Here is a 19,695-nt window from a genome sequence, read left to right on the forward strand (position 1 = left end):
ACTCACTCTGGCGGGAAGAGGCGCAGTTCGTCGATCTTGCCTAGGAAACCGAAGAGGGTCCGCATCTGCTCAGAGCTAGCGCTCGGGGAGACATTAGTCACCTGGATTACCTCGGTGCCGCCGCCTCCGCCACCGCCGCCGCCGCCACCGGGCCCGCCGCTGGGGCCCGGGCCCGCAGTACTGGGGACGACGGTAGTGTTGCTCATGGCGCTGCTCGCGTTCTCGCTCCTGCTTTAACACATCAAACACACAACAAACAGTGAGAGGGAGGGGGAAGAGGAACCAATTCGCCGGAGAGTAGACAGGAGGGTGTCCGATGCTACAGCCGCTGCTGCCACCGCCGCCGTTCCTCCACCCCGCCGCTTGTCGGGAGGGGGGGCGGGGGGAGATGAGAACGCGCGAGTTCGAGACCACGAGAAAACAAACGGCCGCCCCCACCTCGCTTCCAACCACCTCACTCGCGGGCCCGAGCTCCCCACAATGCCTTGCGGCGCATGGGCGCGTCACCGTCGGCTCCGCCCCGCGCAGGCCCAGCCAGCCTCGCCTGCAGCCAGAGAAACGCGAGAGGCACCGAGGTCTAATGGAAGTCGTCACCCCTGTTCGCACCCCCCCACACTTTTTTTTTGAAGAAATAAGTGGAAGGCATTAACTTTTTATGAAACAAACATTAACTCCTTTGCAAAAAAACTGTACACTTAGCAACTATTCTTACTAGAAATGCCCCCCAAATTTATTTCTTCACACATCATCTACAGATCTGTCCAGTTATTACTAAGGAAATTTCCACCCTAGCAACCAAAATTTTCCTCCCCATCACTATGAAATTTTATAGATCTTTACTATATACACATTTGGTAACACTAAAAAAATTTTTAAAGATTTTATTTGACAGAAAAAGAGTAGAAGCAGGGGGAGCAGCAGACAGAGAAGCAGGCTCCCTGCTGTGGGGGTTGCTCCCAGGACTCTGAGACCATTTCCTGAGGCAAAGGCGGACGCTTAACCGACTGGACCACCCAGGCGCCCCGGTAACATTAAATATGTAACCAATCTGTTTTGTCACTAAAACCTTGAAAAAAGATTTAGCGTTATACTTGCTAGTGCTTAATAAGCAAATCTTATTTCACAAACTGACTTTTTTTTTAAAAAAAAGCACGCTTTACGATACCTAAATATATTCACGTATATAATCTGAAATTCCTACAGAAAAATTTGATTTACATGCATATTCTTGCTTAAAATAATTTTGAAGCTTTGACTATAAAAAGATTGTCTTAATTTTTCAACTTCATTTGAACTACTCTCCTATTTTCATCCAATGTTATACAAAGACTTGCAGTTTTCCAAACATGACAAAATTTTTAATCTCACTGTACCCTTAAATAAATTATTAATGACCAGGCTTCATTTTTTTTCTAACTACCATGCTCTGTTTGGGGCCTGCCTTCACTGCCACAACTTCTGCAAGCAGAGTTAGGGCTTCCTCTTTCTTCTCTGCTCAATAACCAAAAATATACATACTCTACTTTTTTTTTTTTTTTAAGATTTTATTTATTTTACAGAGAGAGATCACAGTAGATAGGCAGGCAGAGACAGCGAGGAGCAGGCTCCCTTGCCAAACAGCAGAAAGCCCAATGTGGGGCTCGATCCCAGCACCCTGAGATCATGACCTGAGCTGAAGGCAGAGGATTAACCTACTGAGCCAACCAGGCACCCTACATACTATACTTGTTATATTAACATTTATCCTCTCCCAAAGTGGTTGAGCTTTCTGGGTCAGTTTAAGACTTAGTGCAATGTCTATCACATAGTAAATGTCCAATAAATGTGTTAAACACATGAATAAATATGCCTTAATGACAGAGCTATTTATTCCAAGACAATTGTTAAATTTGAACATGCCCCTGAATATTTTGGAGGCTAAAACCTGAGGCCTTACAAGAATATTTTTGTTAGTAAATACATCTATGGAATAATGAAGAGTATGATTTGTGAGAGATTAGAACACAAAGTTATCAAGACCTGGATGTAGAGGCAGTTAGCTAGGTTTACTTACTGGCTAAGTCACTTCTGCTAGTTGTTATAAAAACAAGGGATAGGTTTGTTGAATGTAAGCCTCAGGAAAATTACAAATTACAACAAATGGGATGTCACTCTTAGTATTTATCTGTGAACATAAAAAATGTCAAATAATTTATCTTCTCATTTTGAATCAAACACATGTAACTGCCAACTGTAGATTCTTAATTTGATAAAGTTAATTTGTATCAGGCGCCACAAAATGGGAGGCTGCCCTAATGGCCTGGCCCATGTCACAAATCTAAGTCATTCTGCACTTATGGGAAACACCTATCAAGAAACCCAGCATAGATTAATCACAATCTCTAACTCAGCTTTATTTACCTTACCTAGAGAACAGGACCTACTAGCTTTACTTTTTTTTTTTTTTTTAAAGATTATTTACTTATTTATTTGACAGAGAGAAAGAGAGAGAGAGAACATGAAGGCAAGAGACAAGCAAAGCGGGGAAGGGGGGGGGAATGGGGGCGGGGGCTGCAGGAAGGCCCATGCATGGCTCATCCTAGGACTCTGGGATCATGGGCTGAGGTGAAGGCAGACATACAACCAACTGAGCCACCCAGGAGCCCTGGACTGCAAGCTTTATAAAGAAATACCTCAATCTCCTGGCCAATCATACCCTATCTCTGTGCTGCCTCTCCTAATGTTCTCTAAAACATGCTCTTGTCTGAAATCTTTTGGGAAGAGTGTTCATCGGCTTGTGAGGCACTGTAATCCCCCAATCCAAGGACTGTCTTCCCTGTAATAAAGGACATCAAATTCACTACTAATTTGTTTTCTCTTGTTTGTCATTTGACAAGTTCCATACCTACTAGAAATGCCTACCATGTGCCAAACATGCCACAGTGTTCTATAATAAAAAGACAACACAAAGGTGGGGTTCATTCTGCCTTTTTTTTTTTTTTAATGTTAGCATCTTTTTATTCTTTATTGGTGGATACAAAGAAATCTTTCATGTTATTCTACATATATTTAACATATTCATAGTTAAAATTACATTTTCAAAACAAGAAAGTTTTGTGATAAGATAAAATCTTTTAAATCATCAGAAACTAGTTTATGTGTAACTTACTGAATATGCCTATAGATGGTGCCTTCAAGTGGAGAAATAATCTGCAAAAAAGAGTCTTATCTAATAAGGAGAATTTTTGAATATTTTATTTTCAACTCATCTGCCAGGTGGAAAAAATACTAGACTTGGAGCCAAGAGAGTGGCTTAGAATACGACCCTGTCATTTATTAAGTGTGATCTGGAGAAATTTCACTTCACTTCTGAGAATCTACTTCAGTCAGGAACTTAATCATAATTTTGAAAATCCTTCTAGGTCTAATAAATAGATTAAATAATTACTACTATCTTGACTTATTATTGTCTGTTGCCTATAAAAATAACTAAAGACAAATACATAAGAGCAAAAACAAATATATCCAAACTACAGTAATTTTAAATCACTTCAGATTTGTTTAGGCTCCTGATTAAACATAACTATAAGAAATACAGAATCTGGAGATGAGTATCATACCTGTACTTTAACCTCAGTGTCATAAGAGGTTGCTAAAAAACTTGCAAATTCCTTCAAATGTTATGCACCTGGTATGATCCGGGATTTTCCTAGACATTAGGAATACAGCAGAAAAAGATTGGCAATGTCCCTGATCTCCCATAACTTCAGTATGGCAAACTTTCAACAAACATAAGCAACATGTACAGGAATAATGTTTTGCCATGAAAATGAACCAGGATAAAAGACAGGAGAGAATGTGTTATTGAGCTGAGACTTTAATAAAAGGAGGAAGCAAGCCATTTGAATTTCTAGGGGAAGAGCAATCCAAAACAAGGAAATAGTAAATTATAAAAGGTCTTGAGGGTACAAATAAGTTTGAAACTTTCAAGAAAATTTGGAAGACCATTCTTTATTGAATGAATGCTTTCCAGTTTATATTTCAGAGGGAGACTTATAAGGAGATCCTGTCAGTATCATATGGAAAGTGAAGTGAAAGAAATATGCAAAGGGAAGGGTCATAGCTTACCTTTGGAAGTGGATTGGGAAGGCCTCCAGCTATATTTGAATGATAAATATTACCAGTCTTACCAAGGGCTAATGCTATTTCTAATCCAAAGCAAAAAAATAACCTGTCATAGAATATAGTATATGTGTATAGAATATAGTAGAATAGAATATAGTCTATGTGTATGTATAATCACTCTACCCACTAGATATCATGTTCCCAGTAGGATAAATCAAGTCACCTGTTATAGTTAGCTACTTTTGTGCACACTGATAGAAGAAATGAGTTCCCCTAATTGACACAATTTTGCAAATCTGAAAAGCAACAGGACTTCAATCAAATTAGTTGTTAAGCAGCAATTCTTCTCTTGCAAATACACTTTTTTGAGGACAGGGAAGACCGATATATTAGCCTTGTGTTTCCTCATGCCCAACAACATACACAGTATTTGATAAAACTTACTATTATCAATATGCTAAAAACCTCACAAACGCCTCACTCACATAGTATACTCAGCAAAGGCTTGCTGAATGAAGACATGAATGCATTTATCAGATTTATAAGGAAATATGGTTGAGGTAAACTCTCAAAGTATTTGGCTATACATTTTTTCCTCTATGGCTATAGAAAGCATACAAAAGACTGGGAAATAAACTGTGGCTTACAAATCCTCAACTTTAAAAAATTTATCTGCAGATCTATCTTAATTTGAATTTCTAATTCTATAAATCAAATAACTGTATTTCTATTTTATTTCTAATTCTATAAATTAGACACTTCTATGAACATTAATGTCTATTTTAATATTAAATTGTAAAGCTCATGCTCCCCTTTTTTTTCCTCTAAATGAAGGGAAGAGGATAAAGGATGAGTTGGCATTAGGGAACTGATAGATGGGCAGATGGACACACACACTAGAACAGAAATAAAAGTCTACTTAAATTTATTTCCAAATACTAGTTTTATATTGTCTGATTTATATTATCTACGAATAGCAGGAAAATCTGTATTTTTTAATTGACAGGGCATGGTCTGTGAATACCTTGAAAATTAACATAGAGGAAAAAAGTGGCAGCATGAACATTAAAATACTGTTGCCTACATACATATGTACAGTATTCTCAGCTATAATGCATATGCATTACTTGGAAAAATCAAAATTTGTACAGATTTGTTTGGTTTTTGGATTGAAAGGGGTCAAAATAAGTATCTGGATGGAGAAGCTCCAGATACTGACTACTCAATACTATCCTCTATGTTATATTAAGACTCTTTTGGAGCCTCAACTGAGAAAAGGCCATTCCTTTGAGGGACTGTTTCACAATCTTTAAAAAAAAAAATCTATATCTATATAATATATTTATATTATATTTATATTTATATATTATATATAAATTATATTTATATATTTATATAATATAAATATATAATATACTTATATTATATAAGTATAAATATATTAAATAGATATAGATATAGATAAATATCTCCAGTAGAGTTGTATCTTTATTCTAAGTAAAGAGTTTCAAGCATTCTAACATTAAATAGTTTTCCCTAATCAAGGAATTAGACATTTGTGCCATTTTAACCTTTTTTTCCTATGGTATAAAATTAATTTTCTCTTAATTTAGAAAATTATTTCTAAAGTTTGATAAAACTGGTAAAAAAGAAAGTGTACTCAACTCAGTAACGAGAAGATCTACACTAACTGAATGCTTTTAAAATGGCTTTTAATCCTCACAACACTTTAAAGGTATTATAGTGATTAAAAATGCAGGCCTAGAGTTAAACGAAAGGGGCTCTACCACCAATTAAAATAATTGTGAGCTTTGGCTCATTACTTTGTGCTTTGAATTTCTCATCTGAAAAATGAGGATGATAATAATGTTCACCTCCCTAGGTTATTATGAGGATGAAAATACTAATACAAATGCTTAGAAAAGATGAATATTAACTTCTATCATTATCCTTACTCTACAAATTAAGTCTTTCATTTTGAAAAATGAATGGTTACCTCAACTGGGTTCCATTTGACAACATCCCTCTATTCTAGGCTGGTACTGTGCCTTGGACATCATTCATATGAAAGAAGAATCAGAAGAGCTAATATTCATAGTGAGAAGAGTTTCTTAAGATCTCACATTTTAATACAGGCTTTATGGCATATTTTAAAATTATAAAGTAATAAATGCAAAATGTTAAATATTCAAACTATGAGTGCAAAAAAAGTACAAATCCCTCATTTCACTCCTCTGTGCATGTTCTCAACCACTATAATAGATGCTGCCTATAATGAGCCATGTGAGCCCCAATTCCCTTATGTGAAAAATGAAGACAAAGGTATGAGTTCTTAAGATCAGAAACATTATGGATATGAAGTACCTAGCACTGTGTCCAGCACACAGGCACTCAAAAAATGGTATATACCATTACAGGAAAGTCTATGTTCAACTTCCTTATCTTTTCAATGTCTTACCTTAGAGCATTACTGTCAAACGTGAAAATACTTTGTAAACTGTTTAAGTGGTAGTCAACAGGCAAAACACACTTATTATTACATGCCCTTTCTTTTAGAGGCTGCTGCAACTGAAACATAACACCAACAGATTTCAAATTTTCATATTCATTTTTGATCCTAAAGCAGGAATTTACCGATAGTATGCACAGATAGATGATGGCAAAACATTCCTTTTTATTTTTTTTAAATATTTTATTTATTCATTTGAGAGAGAGAGCATGAGCAGGGAAGGGGTAGAGGGAATAGGAGTAGTGAACTCTCTGCTGAGCAGGGAGCCTGATGTGGGGCTCAATCCCAGGACTTAGAGATGATGACCAGAGCCAAAGGCAGGTGCTTAACCATCTGAGCCACCCAGGCACCCCCAAAACATTCTTTTTTTGATAAAATGTAACCACCCAGGGTTGCCTGGGTGGCTCAGTTGGTTAGGAGTCCAACTCTTGATTTTGGCTCCAGTCATGGTCTCAGGGTAGTGAGATGGACCCTCTGTCGGGCTGGGCTCTGCACTGGGATGGAGCCTGCTTAAGACACTCTCTCTCCCTCTCCCCCCTCCCTCATTTCTCTCTCTCTCTCTCTCTAAAACAAACAAAACAAAACAAAAAATCCTCCCCCAAAACAATAAAAAACTACAAATGTTCCATGGAAAAATCTTCCTAGGAAGGTTTCAATTACTTTTCTACATTTTTAAAACAAGATTATTATTCTTATTTTCAAAAGTCATAAGCAATTGCATATATGCGTGATTAATCTTAAAAGTACTGTGACATGGGTCAGAGCAACAGACCATCAAATGACCAAGGCATGGGAAAAAAAAAAAAGGAAAATGTTACTAAGTACACTTGACGATCTAATTTCTGACAAATGACAACGCTGAAGACCATAATGCTTTTTCCCAGTCACCACCCCAGTCACTTGAAGCTATGAACTATGAGCTGGAATTAGCTCACGTTGAGGTCTAAAACATGTGGAGATGTTCATCAAATAATTATTTTGGAGGGAAGAGATGGTGGGAAGGTAACTTTCTAGGAAATGAATTAAAGGCAATAAAGGCCAGAATCTCTAAAGCGGAAAATAATCAAAACTGTATTAACAGTAAATAAATTCAGTGACCAGAGCAAAACATGTATCTCTAGAAAGATGAAGAACAAACTGGGTTTACAGATTTGCACTGTAAGGACCACATATTTAAATGTTCACTAGTATTTCACCATCCCAATGATGGTACCTTTCATGTTAAGTATATGCAACTGTGATACTTTAAGTGATGGGGAAGAAAACTGATGTGGAAAAAAACTCTGGACAGTCTTGAAGTTATTTTGAAAGTTAAACTAGATTTATCCTGATTGCAATTGTGAGTATATTCTGCTTTCAAATTTGAGTATCAAATTTTTAAGTAAAAATCTATTGATTGTGATCAACTATCAAATTATTCTTATATTCTTCTTTTATCAACCTAAGTTGACACTAAGAATAAAGTCTCAGTCATCCTCATATTTTCTTATTAAATTAGTTGGGGAGGGGCACTTGGGTGGCTCAGTTGGTGAAGTGCTGGCCTTTGGCTCAGGTCATGACCCTAAGGTCCTGGGATGAGTCTGCACTGGGCTCCCTGCTAAGCCAGGAGTTTGCTTCTCCCTCTCCCACCCCCCTGCTTGTGTTTTCTCTCTCGCTGTGTCTCACTTTGTCAAACAAATAAATAAAATCTTTAAAAAAATGAAACAGTTGGGGGGCTTTGCTGGTATAGAACAATATTTGCGATGTATAATCATGTGATTTCTCTTTCTGAAGTACTGAGCAAATGAAGTTGTAAGCCGAATCCAACAGAACAAAATTATCAGCAGGGAGTGATATAAAATCAAATTTTAAAACAGTAGATTTTAATTAAAATCAATTTTTATTTTATTTTTTTTTAAAGATTTTTATTTATTTATTTGACACAGAGAGAGAGATCACAAGTAGGCTGAGAGGCAGGCAGAGAGAGAGAGAGGGAGAAGCAGGCTCCCTGCTGAGCAGAGAGCCCGATGTGGGGCTCGATCCCAGGACCCTGGGATCATGACCTGAGCCGAAAGCAGAGGCTTTAACCCACTGAGCCACCCAGGCACCCCTAAAATCAATTTTTAAACAGATTTATTTGTTAGTTGTTTTGTATGTTTTAACACAAAGACAATGATATGAAGTACAGTCTAGGGTTTGGTGCCATAATTTTCTCTCATATTACTTTACTACTTTAAAGCAGGCAAATTCTAAAACCCTATAAAATTAATATTTCCAGTCAGAGAAACTTTGCTCTTGGAAAAATAAGCAAGAAAATAGCTTTCAAAGGTTAGGAATGGGAATCACTGGTAATAGTGGGAAACATTCTCAGATGATTTTAGAAAAGACAATAAACATTTATTTAATGACATAAAAAGATGGCTCTATAACCACCCATTTCAGCTTTTTTTTCCTTCAATGGAAAGAAAATAAACCAAAAAATAAAACTAATAATAATTGTGATTTTAAAAATATGTTTTTAAACTAGTTCCTCCACTATTCTCCAGAGGATAAACACTAGCATGTAGAAGACTTTTTATTTTATTCTATTTTTATTTTTAAAAATACTTATCTATTTATTTTATGGGGGGAGGGGAGAGGGAAAGAGAGATCTTTTTTTTTTTTAAGATTTTATTTATTTGAGAGAGAGAGAGCGAGCGAGCTACGGGGAGGAGTAGTGGGAGAGGGAGAAGTAGTCTCCCCACTGAGCCTGGAGACTGACGTGGGGCTCCATCCCAGGACCTAAGCCCAATGCAGACACTTAACTGACTGAGCCATCCAGGCAATCTTTTTTTTAAGATTTTATTTATTTATTTGACAGAGAGACGGAGAGGAAACAGAAGCCAGGGAGAGGGAGAAGCAGGCTTCCTGCTGAGCAGAGAGCTGGATGAGGGGCTCAATCCCAGGACCCTGAGATCATGACCTGCACCAAAGGCAGATGCTTAACGATTGAGCCACCCAGGTGCCCCTGGAAAGAGTCTTAATCAGATTCTGTATGGAGTCACATGCAGGGCTTGATCTCACAACCCTGAGATCACAATCTGAGCCAAAACCAAGAGTCAGATGCTCAACTGACTGGCCACCCAGGCGCCTCATAGAAGCCTTTTCAAAAGAGGAAAATGAAAATGATTATTTTCCCAAAGCTGGTGAACTGAGAAATTCTTTTGTCTTGAAAGCACAGGGAAATATAAGACCCAACATTTGAATCAAATATTACACTACCTAGAGAAAGCTCACTGCTTTATGACAAAAGTGAAAACAAGGGGCACAACCGGTTAAGCTTACAACTCTTGGTTTCAGCTCAGGTCAAGATCTCAGGGTCATGAGAGATCCAGTGCAAGTTGGGTTACCCACTCAGCGCAGACTCTGCCCGAGATTCTCTCTCCCTCTTCCTGCCTCTCCCAACTGTGCTTTCTCTTCTAATAAATAAATCTTTAAAAAAAAAAAAAAAAAAGTAAAAAAGAGAAGCACAGAGAACATGCAAAAAAATACAAATAATTATTCTAAAATAAAATGCACTCCATCAGAAAAAGTATCACATACTACTCACTAACAACAAAATTCAAAGCTACATTTGAAACTATGAATAAAATGCAAAGTTATGTACTGCCTTCAACGAAATAGTATAGAATGTTTCCTACTGACTTTTAAAAGTTGGTAGTTAGGGCATGAATGGAAAACATGTGAAACTGCAAATGAAATATTTAAAGGAAACTAAAAGACATGTAACAAACACCTGAAAAATTGAATATTTAAAACATGGAGAGCCCTGTCTGACATAATTTTGCTCTTGATTTTAATCACTTAAAACAACTTATTGATGTAAGGACAAACATAGAGAAAACTTTGAATAGTAAGTATATGACAATGTAAAAAATTCAACTCAAAAAACATTAATAAGCAAGATTAGGTTCAACAATGCCAATCAATAATGACAGTGTTAAAAAATGAATGTTCTCTCAATAAATAACTACCATAAAATAGCAGTTCCCACTGATTAGGCTACATTCTGAAAGATAAACAATACTAATTCAAAATAGGCTACATCTACATTTGTTAAGTTACACAAAATGAAACTTCTAGAAATGTCTGCAAAGCAAATTCACTTTGCTATTAGTTGATAACATTTTTAAAATAAATGTGCTTAAAAATTTTGTACAAGTTAATGCCAGCTTTCTTTACTACAGTTTCTCAATTTGCCTAGATAAATCTATCCTAACTGTACTTTTCCGTTTTGAAAAAAATCTAACATGTAGCAATGTTCCTTTTTTTTTAAGATTTTATTAATTTTTTTTTTTTTTTTTGACAGAGAGAGAGATCATAAGTAGGCAGAGAGGCAGGCAGACAGAGAGGAAGGGAAGCAGGCTCCTTGCTGAGCAGAGACCCAGATGTGGGGCTCAATCCCAGGACTCTGGGATCATGACCTGAGCTGAAGGCAGAGGCTTAACCCACTGAGCCACCCAGCGCCCCTCAAAAATCCATTTTTTTAAAAGCAAACATTTTTGCTATGCTCAACTTAGGAGAGGGTTGAGTTTTTTGTTTGCAATGCATTCTTCCTAAAGTAATAAAATTGATACAAAGTGTTAAGTCCCACAAATATAAGTATATATAACTATACTCTCTCATTAAAGAAGCTCAATTCAAGTTGCTTAATCTGTATTTGCTACACAGGTATATACAGTGTACTATAGATATATACAGTAAAATTTTTTATATATGTCAGTGTGTATCTATCGAAGTTTACCACAAGTATACAGTCACTTGGATTTTCAGAATTCCTTTGCCATTAAACAGAATTATGCTTCTCTTATACAAAATGCAGCAATGTTTACTAAAATTACATGCCAATAACGAAATATTTAACTTCAAGTAGAAGCACAATAAATGAAAATATTATACCTTGCATGTTATTTTAAAAAATATTGAACTAAAAAAAGAATCTATGATGGGGGAGGGGTGGCTACTGTAAACTTTTATACTTGAGCAATTCCTCCTCCAAAGGTAGGCTGTTGCGTCCTCCAAAAGAGGAAAAGTTTTTTCTCTAAAAAAAAACCAAAAAAAAAAACCCTCTTTTAAAACATAACTGAAGTGTCCCTTAAAGTGGTTCTAGGAATAAGGCATTGAAAATGATGAAGTAAGAGCCACTAGGTAAATCATGATTAACAAGACTTTGGAGACCTAGGTTCATAGTCTTGCCTATACCACTTACAGAAAATTGTGACCTTTATTCAGCAAGTTCCTTAATCCCTTTCAGCCTCAATTTTTTCACCTGCAAAATTGGTTATTGTGCTGAATAAGAGATAGCTAAGGAGGTATTATCAGCACTGAGCTTGTCACTTACAGCTGTCACTTACAGCTCAGGAAGGTGGCAATAATCATTACTGTTAAGATAAACTTGGGGTGGGAAGGAGGCTTATTAGTGGCCTTGCAAAAACTGGGGTCCTTGCATTAAAACCCACTCTTCTTGCTTGGTAGTGTAACTATTGGTACTTTCCTGCTATTCATTTTTAGTGTAAAGAACTCTAAAGAACCAAGAAGTAAAAACGAGAGGGGGTTAAAAACTGAATTTTACAGGTAGCAAGAACCTGGACTCAGGCAAAAGTCTGTGCTGAGTTTGTCAGTGGGCCATCATCCTATCCTACTGATCCCCAAGTTAATGGAAGATTAGGAGGATATTTCCCGGTATATGCCTTCTGAAACAGAATCACTTCAACACAGTACTGAAGATGATGAGTTCCTAATTATTTGTTGAATGAATCAATACAGGTGTACATTTCAGACAGAAACTAACTATCCAGGAAAACCGATGTACTGAACAAAATTTTCATTTTCTATCCTGGAGCCCCTTTCCTCACGAAGCACTCAACATTTAAAGCTCTATCTTCACTTATTAAAACAAAACAAAACAAAAATACCAAATGAGATAGGAATTGCCCCTAAATTCACGAAAAAGAAGTACGCTTTAAAAACGGCTGAATAAACTCCAAAAGTTAGTCACATGGCTGGTCAGATACAGAAGCAGCTGGAATTCGAACTCACATTTGGGCTTCAAAGTCCAAGCTGTTTTTGCTACACTAAAGTTTGCATCTCCACTTGTCTCTGTAAACTGTCTAGTGGAGAGAACATTCATCATTAAGCTCTCTTTTTTCTCCTCTGATGCCAGCCCTTCCATTTCACACTACCTCCTATGCTGGGCTATAAACTAAATACAACAGCAGGCAAGGCGAACTAATTCTAGGAGTCCGGGTGTACGCGCGAAGAACCGAAATCTGTTTTATTTGTTGGACGAAGGTCCCGGCGCCACCTCCACAAGCGACAAACACACACTAGGGTCCAGAGAGGCTTCAGACCGCGCCCAGGTCTCAAGTTTTAGTCAAGGCCCACGTTCAGGCCAAGCGAGGAGAGAAGGTTACCCTTCCCTGACACCTTCGTCAAGGCGGGAGCGCAGAAGAGAAGGTTGGAGTCGCAATAACAGTACAAACAATAAACCCTCAGAGCCCCTCTTCAGCCCGTTAAACGCACTTACTTGAGCGAAGTAATTGCAAGACACAAGGCCGGCACCGGCAACGGGAAGGGCTCCTCTACCCTCCACCCCAGGCACTGGCGGTGACGACATCCGGACCGCGCCGCCAAGAGCGAAGGCCCCGCTCAAGGCCACGAGCACAGTGCACGGCGCGCGCTCACGACAGGGGCGGGGTAGCACGCCGGCGCCACCTTTAAACGTCACGTGCGGCGCTCTGCTTCGGGACTCAAAGGTTTGAACATGTCGCGCCTGAAGGGAGTGGCGAAGACGGATACCCGAGCGGGTTTTAGAGCTGAGAGGAGAGAGGTCGATGCTTCAGTACCTCAGGGGCTGTTAAAGGCAGCGAGGAAGAGCGGCCAGTTAAACCTGTCTGGTCGGAATCTCAGTGAAGGTAAGATCCAGAGGTACGACCAGATTGCGCTATTAGAAAGCACTTGCCCCTGGCAGGCTCCCTTTCCTTGGCCTGCTTCTGACATCTTTGCCACAGTCTCCTAGCCAGGACCCTCGGGCTCTAATTGAGGCACCCATCATATTCCCACTGGTTAGGTCAGGCCCATTCAGTTCCTACTTTTCCTCAAGGAATAATGAGCATGTTTCCTAGATTGAGGATCTAGATAGATGCCATACAAAATAAATTTGGGACCATCCTCAGAAACCTAGTAAAGATCAACAAGCACCTGTGTACCATGAATGTATAGTAGCCATATGCACTTGTGATTGTCTCTTGTGTAAGGGAGGGAGTGGGAAGTGGGAAGAGAAAATATAGCATTCTTCCTGTAATGTTTTTCTCTACTTAAATTCAGGTTTGAGGGGCGCCTGGATGGCTCAGTGGGTTAAAGCCTTTGCCTTCGGCTCAGGTCATGATCTCAGGGTCTTGGGATTGAGTCCCGCATCGGGGAGCCTGCTTCCCTCCCCCTCTCTCTCTGGCCGCCTCTCTGCCTACTTGTGATCTTTGTGTGTCAAATAAATAAATAAAATCTTTAAAAAAAATAAATTCAGGTTTCAGGCTATCTGGGATTGAAACCTTCCATTTTCTTTTTAATGATTGCTTTTTTATTGTGTCATGTATAGAGTGGACCAAGCAAATACTTTCAGAACAAATCAAAGGGTATATGACATTAAATCTCTGCTCTATTTGGAAAAGCTTTTAATAATTGGAAACATAAATATCTTAAAGCTACAGCTGTACATACACATTTGTTTTTCACAGAGCCTGGAACATTTTCCTTGATACCTGACTAGGGCTTTTTGCTTCCTGTAGGACTCTGCTCAAAGGTCACACCTCAGACAGGTCCTTCCTAACTTGCCCTAATCAATATATATCATTGCTAACACTATGGTTGGTTGTTTTTTGTTTTTACCTGTTTAATTTTTTAATAACACTTCACTCTCAGAATTTATATTACGTATTTGTTTATCGTCTTACCTGCTCTCCCACTAGAATGTTGGTTTCATGAAATCAAGGAGCTTTCTGTTACTCGTTGTTGTTTCACTAACAACCAAAACAGTTCTTGGTTCATAATAGATTCTTATTCAGTGTTTGTGGAAGGAATAAGTGAGTGAATGAATCTTTCCAAATACTAAGTGCTGTACTAGAATGTACTTTTTATTGGAGCCAGATGATTTTGTTTATTAAAAGTTTAAGGGAGCAAATGAATTTTGACTCTTCACTCCATGTTGACATGACCAGGGCTGTTTAGGTTATCATTGTATAAACAGAGCCTACCACAATACCTGGCACATATTAGGTACTCAAAAAATTATGTTGAATGAGTAGATGTATAGTATTTCATAGAGGAGAAAACTGTAAATGGGAGAAGCACATGGTATTTGTAGCTTATAAATCAAAAAGAAGTCCTTGTTATCATAATATAGAAGATGTTTATCTAGCTATAGCCTTCAACAGCCCTTGTCATTCAACCTTTAACACCCAAACCACTGTAATTCTGAACCATGTATAGCCCCTATGGAGCCATGCTCCTTATCTGCATATCTTTGCTTATGTAACTTTGAGATGCTTAATTTCACTGTACCTTATTTTCTCATTTGTAATGTGGTAGTGATAAATAGGGCCTATTAAGGTTTAATTACCAAGTACACAAAGTACTTAGTACATAAAAAGTGCACAGTAAAAATTGTTACCATTTTTATTGCTATCACTGTAAATATTGTAATAGCTTCCTAAATGCTTTCCTGGATTTCTTTAAGTCTCACGCTCTAAATCAGTGTCATTACCAAGAGTTATCTTTCTTAAACCTGGATCTTATTATGTCACTCACATTGAATGACTCCCCATACATCACAAGATTAAGTATAAAATTCTTAGTGCAACATACAAAAACCTTTTGAAATCTTGCCCTTCAGTATTTACAAGGCCCTCCTATCTTTTCTCAGAATCCTATACTTTAACAACAATAACAGTAATGAAAAATTATTTTCCCCGAACAACTAACCATTTAAAACGAAGTTTAGATTGTAGAACAACAGTCTTTTTAGAATAGTTTTAGGTTTCCAGAAAACTGAACAGATAGTACAGGGTTCCCATATACACCCTTACTCCAGCTTATGCTTTCTCCTTTATTAACACCTTACATTAATGTAGTGTACTTGTTACAGTTGATGAGCTAATACTGATACATTAGTGTTAATTAAAGTCCATAGTTCACATTACTGTTCACTCTTTGTATTGTACAGTTCTGTGAGTTTTGAGAAATGCATAATGTCCTATATCCATCATTATGGTGTTATATAGAATAATTTTACTGCCCCCAGAATCCTCTGAACTCTACCTATTCATTGTGACAAGACTGGCAGCCACCAATCTTTCTGCTCCTATAGTTTCGCCTTTCCCCAAATACCATATAATTGGAATCACACAATATGTAACTTTTTCTGACTGGCTTTTTTCACTAAGTATGCATTTAAGCTTCCTCCATGTCTTTTTGTGGCTTGATAACTCATTTCTTTTTTATCACTGAATACTCTATGGTTTGGATGTACCATTTTATCCATTTACTTTTTGAAGGACATCTTTGTTTTTTCCAGTTATTGGCACTTATGAATGAAGCTGCTCTTGGTGCTCAGGTTTTTGTGTGGGTGTAATTTTCAATTTTCAACTAATTAGGAGTGCCATTGCTAGAGCACATGGTAAGGCTACACTTAGCTTTATAGGAAATTGCCAGACTGTCTTCCAGAGTGAGTGTACCATTTTGCACTCTCAACAGCAATGAATGAAAGTTCCTGTTGTTCCTCATCCTTGCCGATATTTGGTATTACCAAGTTTTTAGAGTTTAGCCATTCCAATAAGTATGTAGTCTTATCTTATTGTTGTTTTAGTTTACTATTCCCTAATGACATATGATGTGGAACATCTTTTCATAAGCTTGTTTGCCATCTGTTTATTTTCTTTGGTGTGGTGCGTGTTCAGATCTTTTGTCCATTTTTAAATTGGGTTGTTTGTTTTCTTACTTTTTAGCATGGTTGTCCTTCATCTTTTTATGCTGCATATCTCTGTTCAGTAATATAGGGTTCAATGAATAAGTGATATATAGAAGGCCAGTGGCCTGTTAGTTAGGATTTTTTAAAGTCTGTGTTATATGACGTATAGATGAAAGCTACGTAAGTGGTTATGTTTTTTGACATAACGTAATTGTAGAAAAATGATCACTATTTTCTGATAAACTTTTACTAATTTGTCCCTTTTACTGGTCTACACATTGTTTTACTTCTAAAAATATACTCATTTTTTAAAAAGTCTTCCTAGGGTGCCTGAGTGGTTCAGTTGGTTAAGCATCTGACTCTTAATTTCTGCTCAGGTCATGATCTCAGGGTCCTGAGATCAAACCCCACATTAGGCTCCACAGTGGGCGTGGAGGTTGCTTAAGATTCTCTTTCTCCCTCTGCCCTTCCCCCTGACCCCCTGCTTGTACACTCACTCTCTCTCTCTCTCTCTCTCTCTGTAGCTCCAAATAAATAAATAAAAATAAAAAAGTCTTCTTGTTATTTTTATTATCTCCAAATGTTATTACCTAAAATTATGAATTACTTACAAAAGCAGTGATCAAACATGGCTTCTTTCTGATTGCTTTCAATATGTATGAGAGATCATGAGATATTTTATATGAAAGATATGAGATAATAAATATGAAAGGTTTGAATGCTGTGGGGAGTTACAGATACTTATTTAAATTGCATTTTTTATATACCTTCTATCTATGTTTCTTCCAGATATTGTGAAGAAGCAAATTAACACTTCAAACAATTTATAGTCACATAAGCATTTTAATATGTTTTATTCAGACTTATTTATCAAGAATTGCACGTTAAACAAATTTTTGTGTTGTACTCCAGGTCTTTCTTCCTGCCATATTTATGCAGCAATTTAAAATTGCTCATGTCCATCATTTTATATTGGAAAAATAGAACCTGGCTTTTAATTTTGATGTATATAACCCAAAGCAGTTAAAATTCTGTTTATTCTTTCTCTTAGATGGTGGCCTTCTTGAATTGATTCTTCTTAGTGGAAGCTCTAAGAGCAGTGAGACATTTTATTACCCTAATAGGGTGTTAACTGTACACATTAATTTTTACCTGTAACTGAAATGAATACTCTTGACAGCTTTTATTTTTTTTATTTTTATTTTTTAAAGATTTTATTTATTTATTTGACAGACAGATCACAAGTAGGCAGAGAGGCAGACAGAGAGAGAGAGGAGGAAGCAGGTTCCCTGCTGAGCAGAGAGCCCAACGTGGGGCTCGATCCCAGGACTCCGGGATCATGACCTGAGCCGAAGACAGAGGCTTTAACCCACTGAGCCACACAGGCACCCCTTGACAGCTTTTAGTACCCTTTCTTGATAGGCCATAGTTCTTTTATGAAAATACCCATTTATAATTTTCTTCTTTATAAAAGCTTTATGTCTATTATAGGAAAAGTATAATCTATAGAAAGCATAAAAAGGGAAAATAATCATTCAGGGTTAGTCACTATTGATATTTTGAAGGTTTTTCTTCTAAAGTTTTTTGTGTGAATATCATGTATAATTTGCCTTTTTAAAAAATTTTTAACAAGCTTAGAATTGTATTGAGTTCTGCTGGACTCCTGTTGGGACATTTTTTGGTGTCACTTGAATAATCTGATTATTCTTAATGACTTTAATATTTCATCTTATGATTACTATAATTTACTAAAACGTTCAAATATTGTTGGCAGTTTTTTTAAGTTATCATTCTTAAGTGTCAGTTCTGTAACTTCCTGATAAAGTTGTGCTTAAACAAAATAACTGTTAATAACCAACTTCAAAGAAGAATATTAGAAACATTCTGGAAATTTTTGAATGACAGCTCCTTTTCTGAGCAAGTATACAGAAATATGTCATTGTTTGGTTTAGTATAGATATTGTAGCTTTTTCGTTGGACCAAGTAAAAGAAAGAAAGATGGAGTTGAAAAGGAGGTATTGATTGTTGCCTTGTAGTTACATGACATTGGTAGGATAGTAGTGTAGAAAATGTTTTTGGGTGATACATCAGAAATTGAATGAAAGTAAAAGGTGCCAGATTTTGGAACAAAAAAATGCTGTAAATTTTAAAGGAAACCACGTGTTTGAACTGACAAGAACATTGGTAAGAGGATACTTTTCTAAACCAATTAAATTTGTTTGGAAGCCATATTATTTGAAAGGGAAATATGAGTATAAGGCAATCCTTATTTTGCAGAGAGCAGTTTGGTTAGTTTCCATTTGTGGAATTAAGTAAATAGGTCTAGGGCTTCTAGGCCTCAAGATGTCATGCCATCTGTTTTAAGGTACTGAGAATTTGCCTTTTTCAAAAAAGTATGTACAGTTTGTTACGACACAGTAAAAAGTGTAACATGAACCATATATTTCCCAAGTTTTAAACAACCATCCTTAAATCTTATTAACTGTATTCTGCTTTACTATTTAGCTTAACTCTATTTTGACTACTGGTTGTCTTAATTGAATTTAATAGTATGAGCAGCTAATAAGAATTAACCAAAGTATCAGATTTTAATAATAATTTCAGAAAGAGGGGCGCCTGGGTGGCTAAGTGGGTTAAAGCCTCTGCCTTCGGCTCAGGTCATGATCCCAGGGTGCTGGGATCGAGCCCCGCATCGGGCTCTCTGCTCAGTGGGGAGCCTGCTTCCTCCTCTCTCTCTGCCTGTTTCTCTGCCTCTTGTGATCTCTGTCTGTCAAATGAATAAATAAAACCTTTTAAAAAAAATAATTTCAGAAAGAAACTATTTAGTGGATCATCCAAACAAGCTATTCTGGAACATTCTTAGAAATGAAAACAAGAGGAAAGTGTTTTAATCTGTATACAATGGCAGAATCTTGAGGTAAACATTTGGTTTTTAGTATACTGAAATCCAGGGAAATCTGCTTGTTTGGATTATGAAACAAGGAACTAGATGGTTAATTGAAAGTGCCATTCCTATTTCTTTGTCTGTTAAAATAGTTCTGAATCATTGTTTCAGTCTCTTGAGAAGTATATCTCAAGTTACTATCAGTGCCAAAATTTGTTT

At 37.1% G+C, this 19,695-nt stretch overlaps 2 protein-coding genes across 6 annotated transcripts in view; one reads left to right on the top strand and one right to left on the bottom strand.

Annotated features, from left to right (window-relative positions):
• SRSF11 (serine and arginine rich splicing factor 11) overlaps window positions 1-13,250 on the bottom strand; it is a 42,504-nt gene extending 29,254 nt beyond the window's left edge. For 2 of the 5 annotated variants that reach the window (XM_080800085.1, XM_080800082.1), the window contains exons 1-2: window positions 439-511; window positions 7-228 (exon numbers count right to left, since the gene is read on the bottom strand). In XM_080800085.1, the coding sequence (XP_080656211.1) occupies window positions 7-206 (200 nt within the window). In that variant the 5' untranslated portion in view covers window positions 207-228; window positions 439-511. Of the gene's footprint in view, window positions 1-6; window positions 232-438; window positions 512-13,157 lie in introns of those variants that run through there. The other 3 variants (XM_080800081.1, XM_080800083.1, XM_080800084.1) reach the window with 3 other exon arrangements.
• A 123-nt stretch (window positions 13,251-13,373) lies between these two features.
• Window positions 13,374-19,695, top strand: part of LRRC40 (leucine rich repeat containing 40) — a 45,360-nt gene continuing 39,038 nt past the window's right edge. Inside the window, exon 1 of the mRNA XM_080802517.1 lies at window positions 13,374-13,545. Within this exon, the coding sequence (XP_080658643.1) occupies window positions 13,395-13,545 (151 nt within the window). The 5' untranslated portion in view covers window positions 13,374-13,394. The remainder of the gene's footprint in view (window positions 13,546-19,695) is intronic.

The sequence above is a fragment of the Martes martes genome (genome assembly GCF_963455335.1).
Source record: "Martes martes genome assembly, chromosome: 4".
Lineage (NCBI taxonomy): Eukaryota > Metazoa > Chordata > Mammalia > Carnivora > Mustelidae > Martes > Martes martes.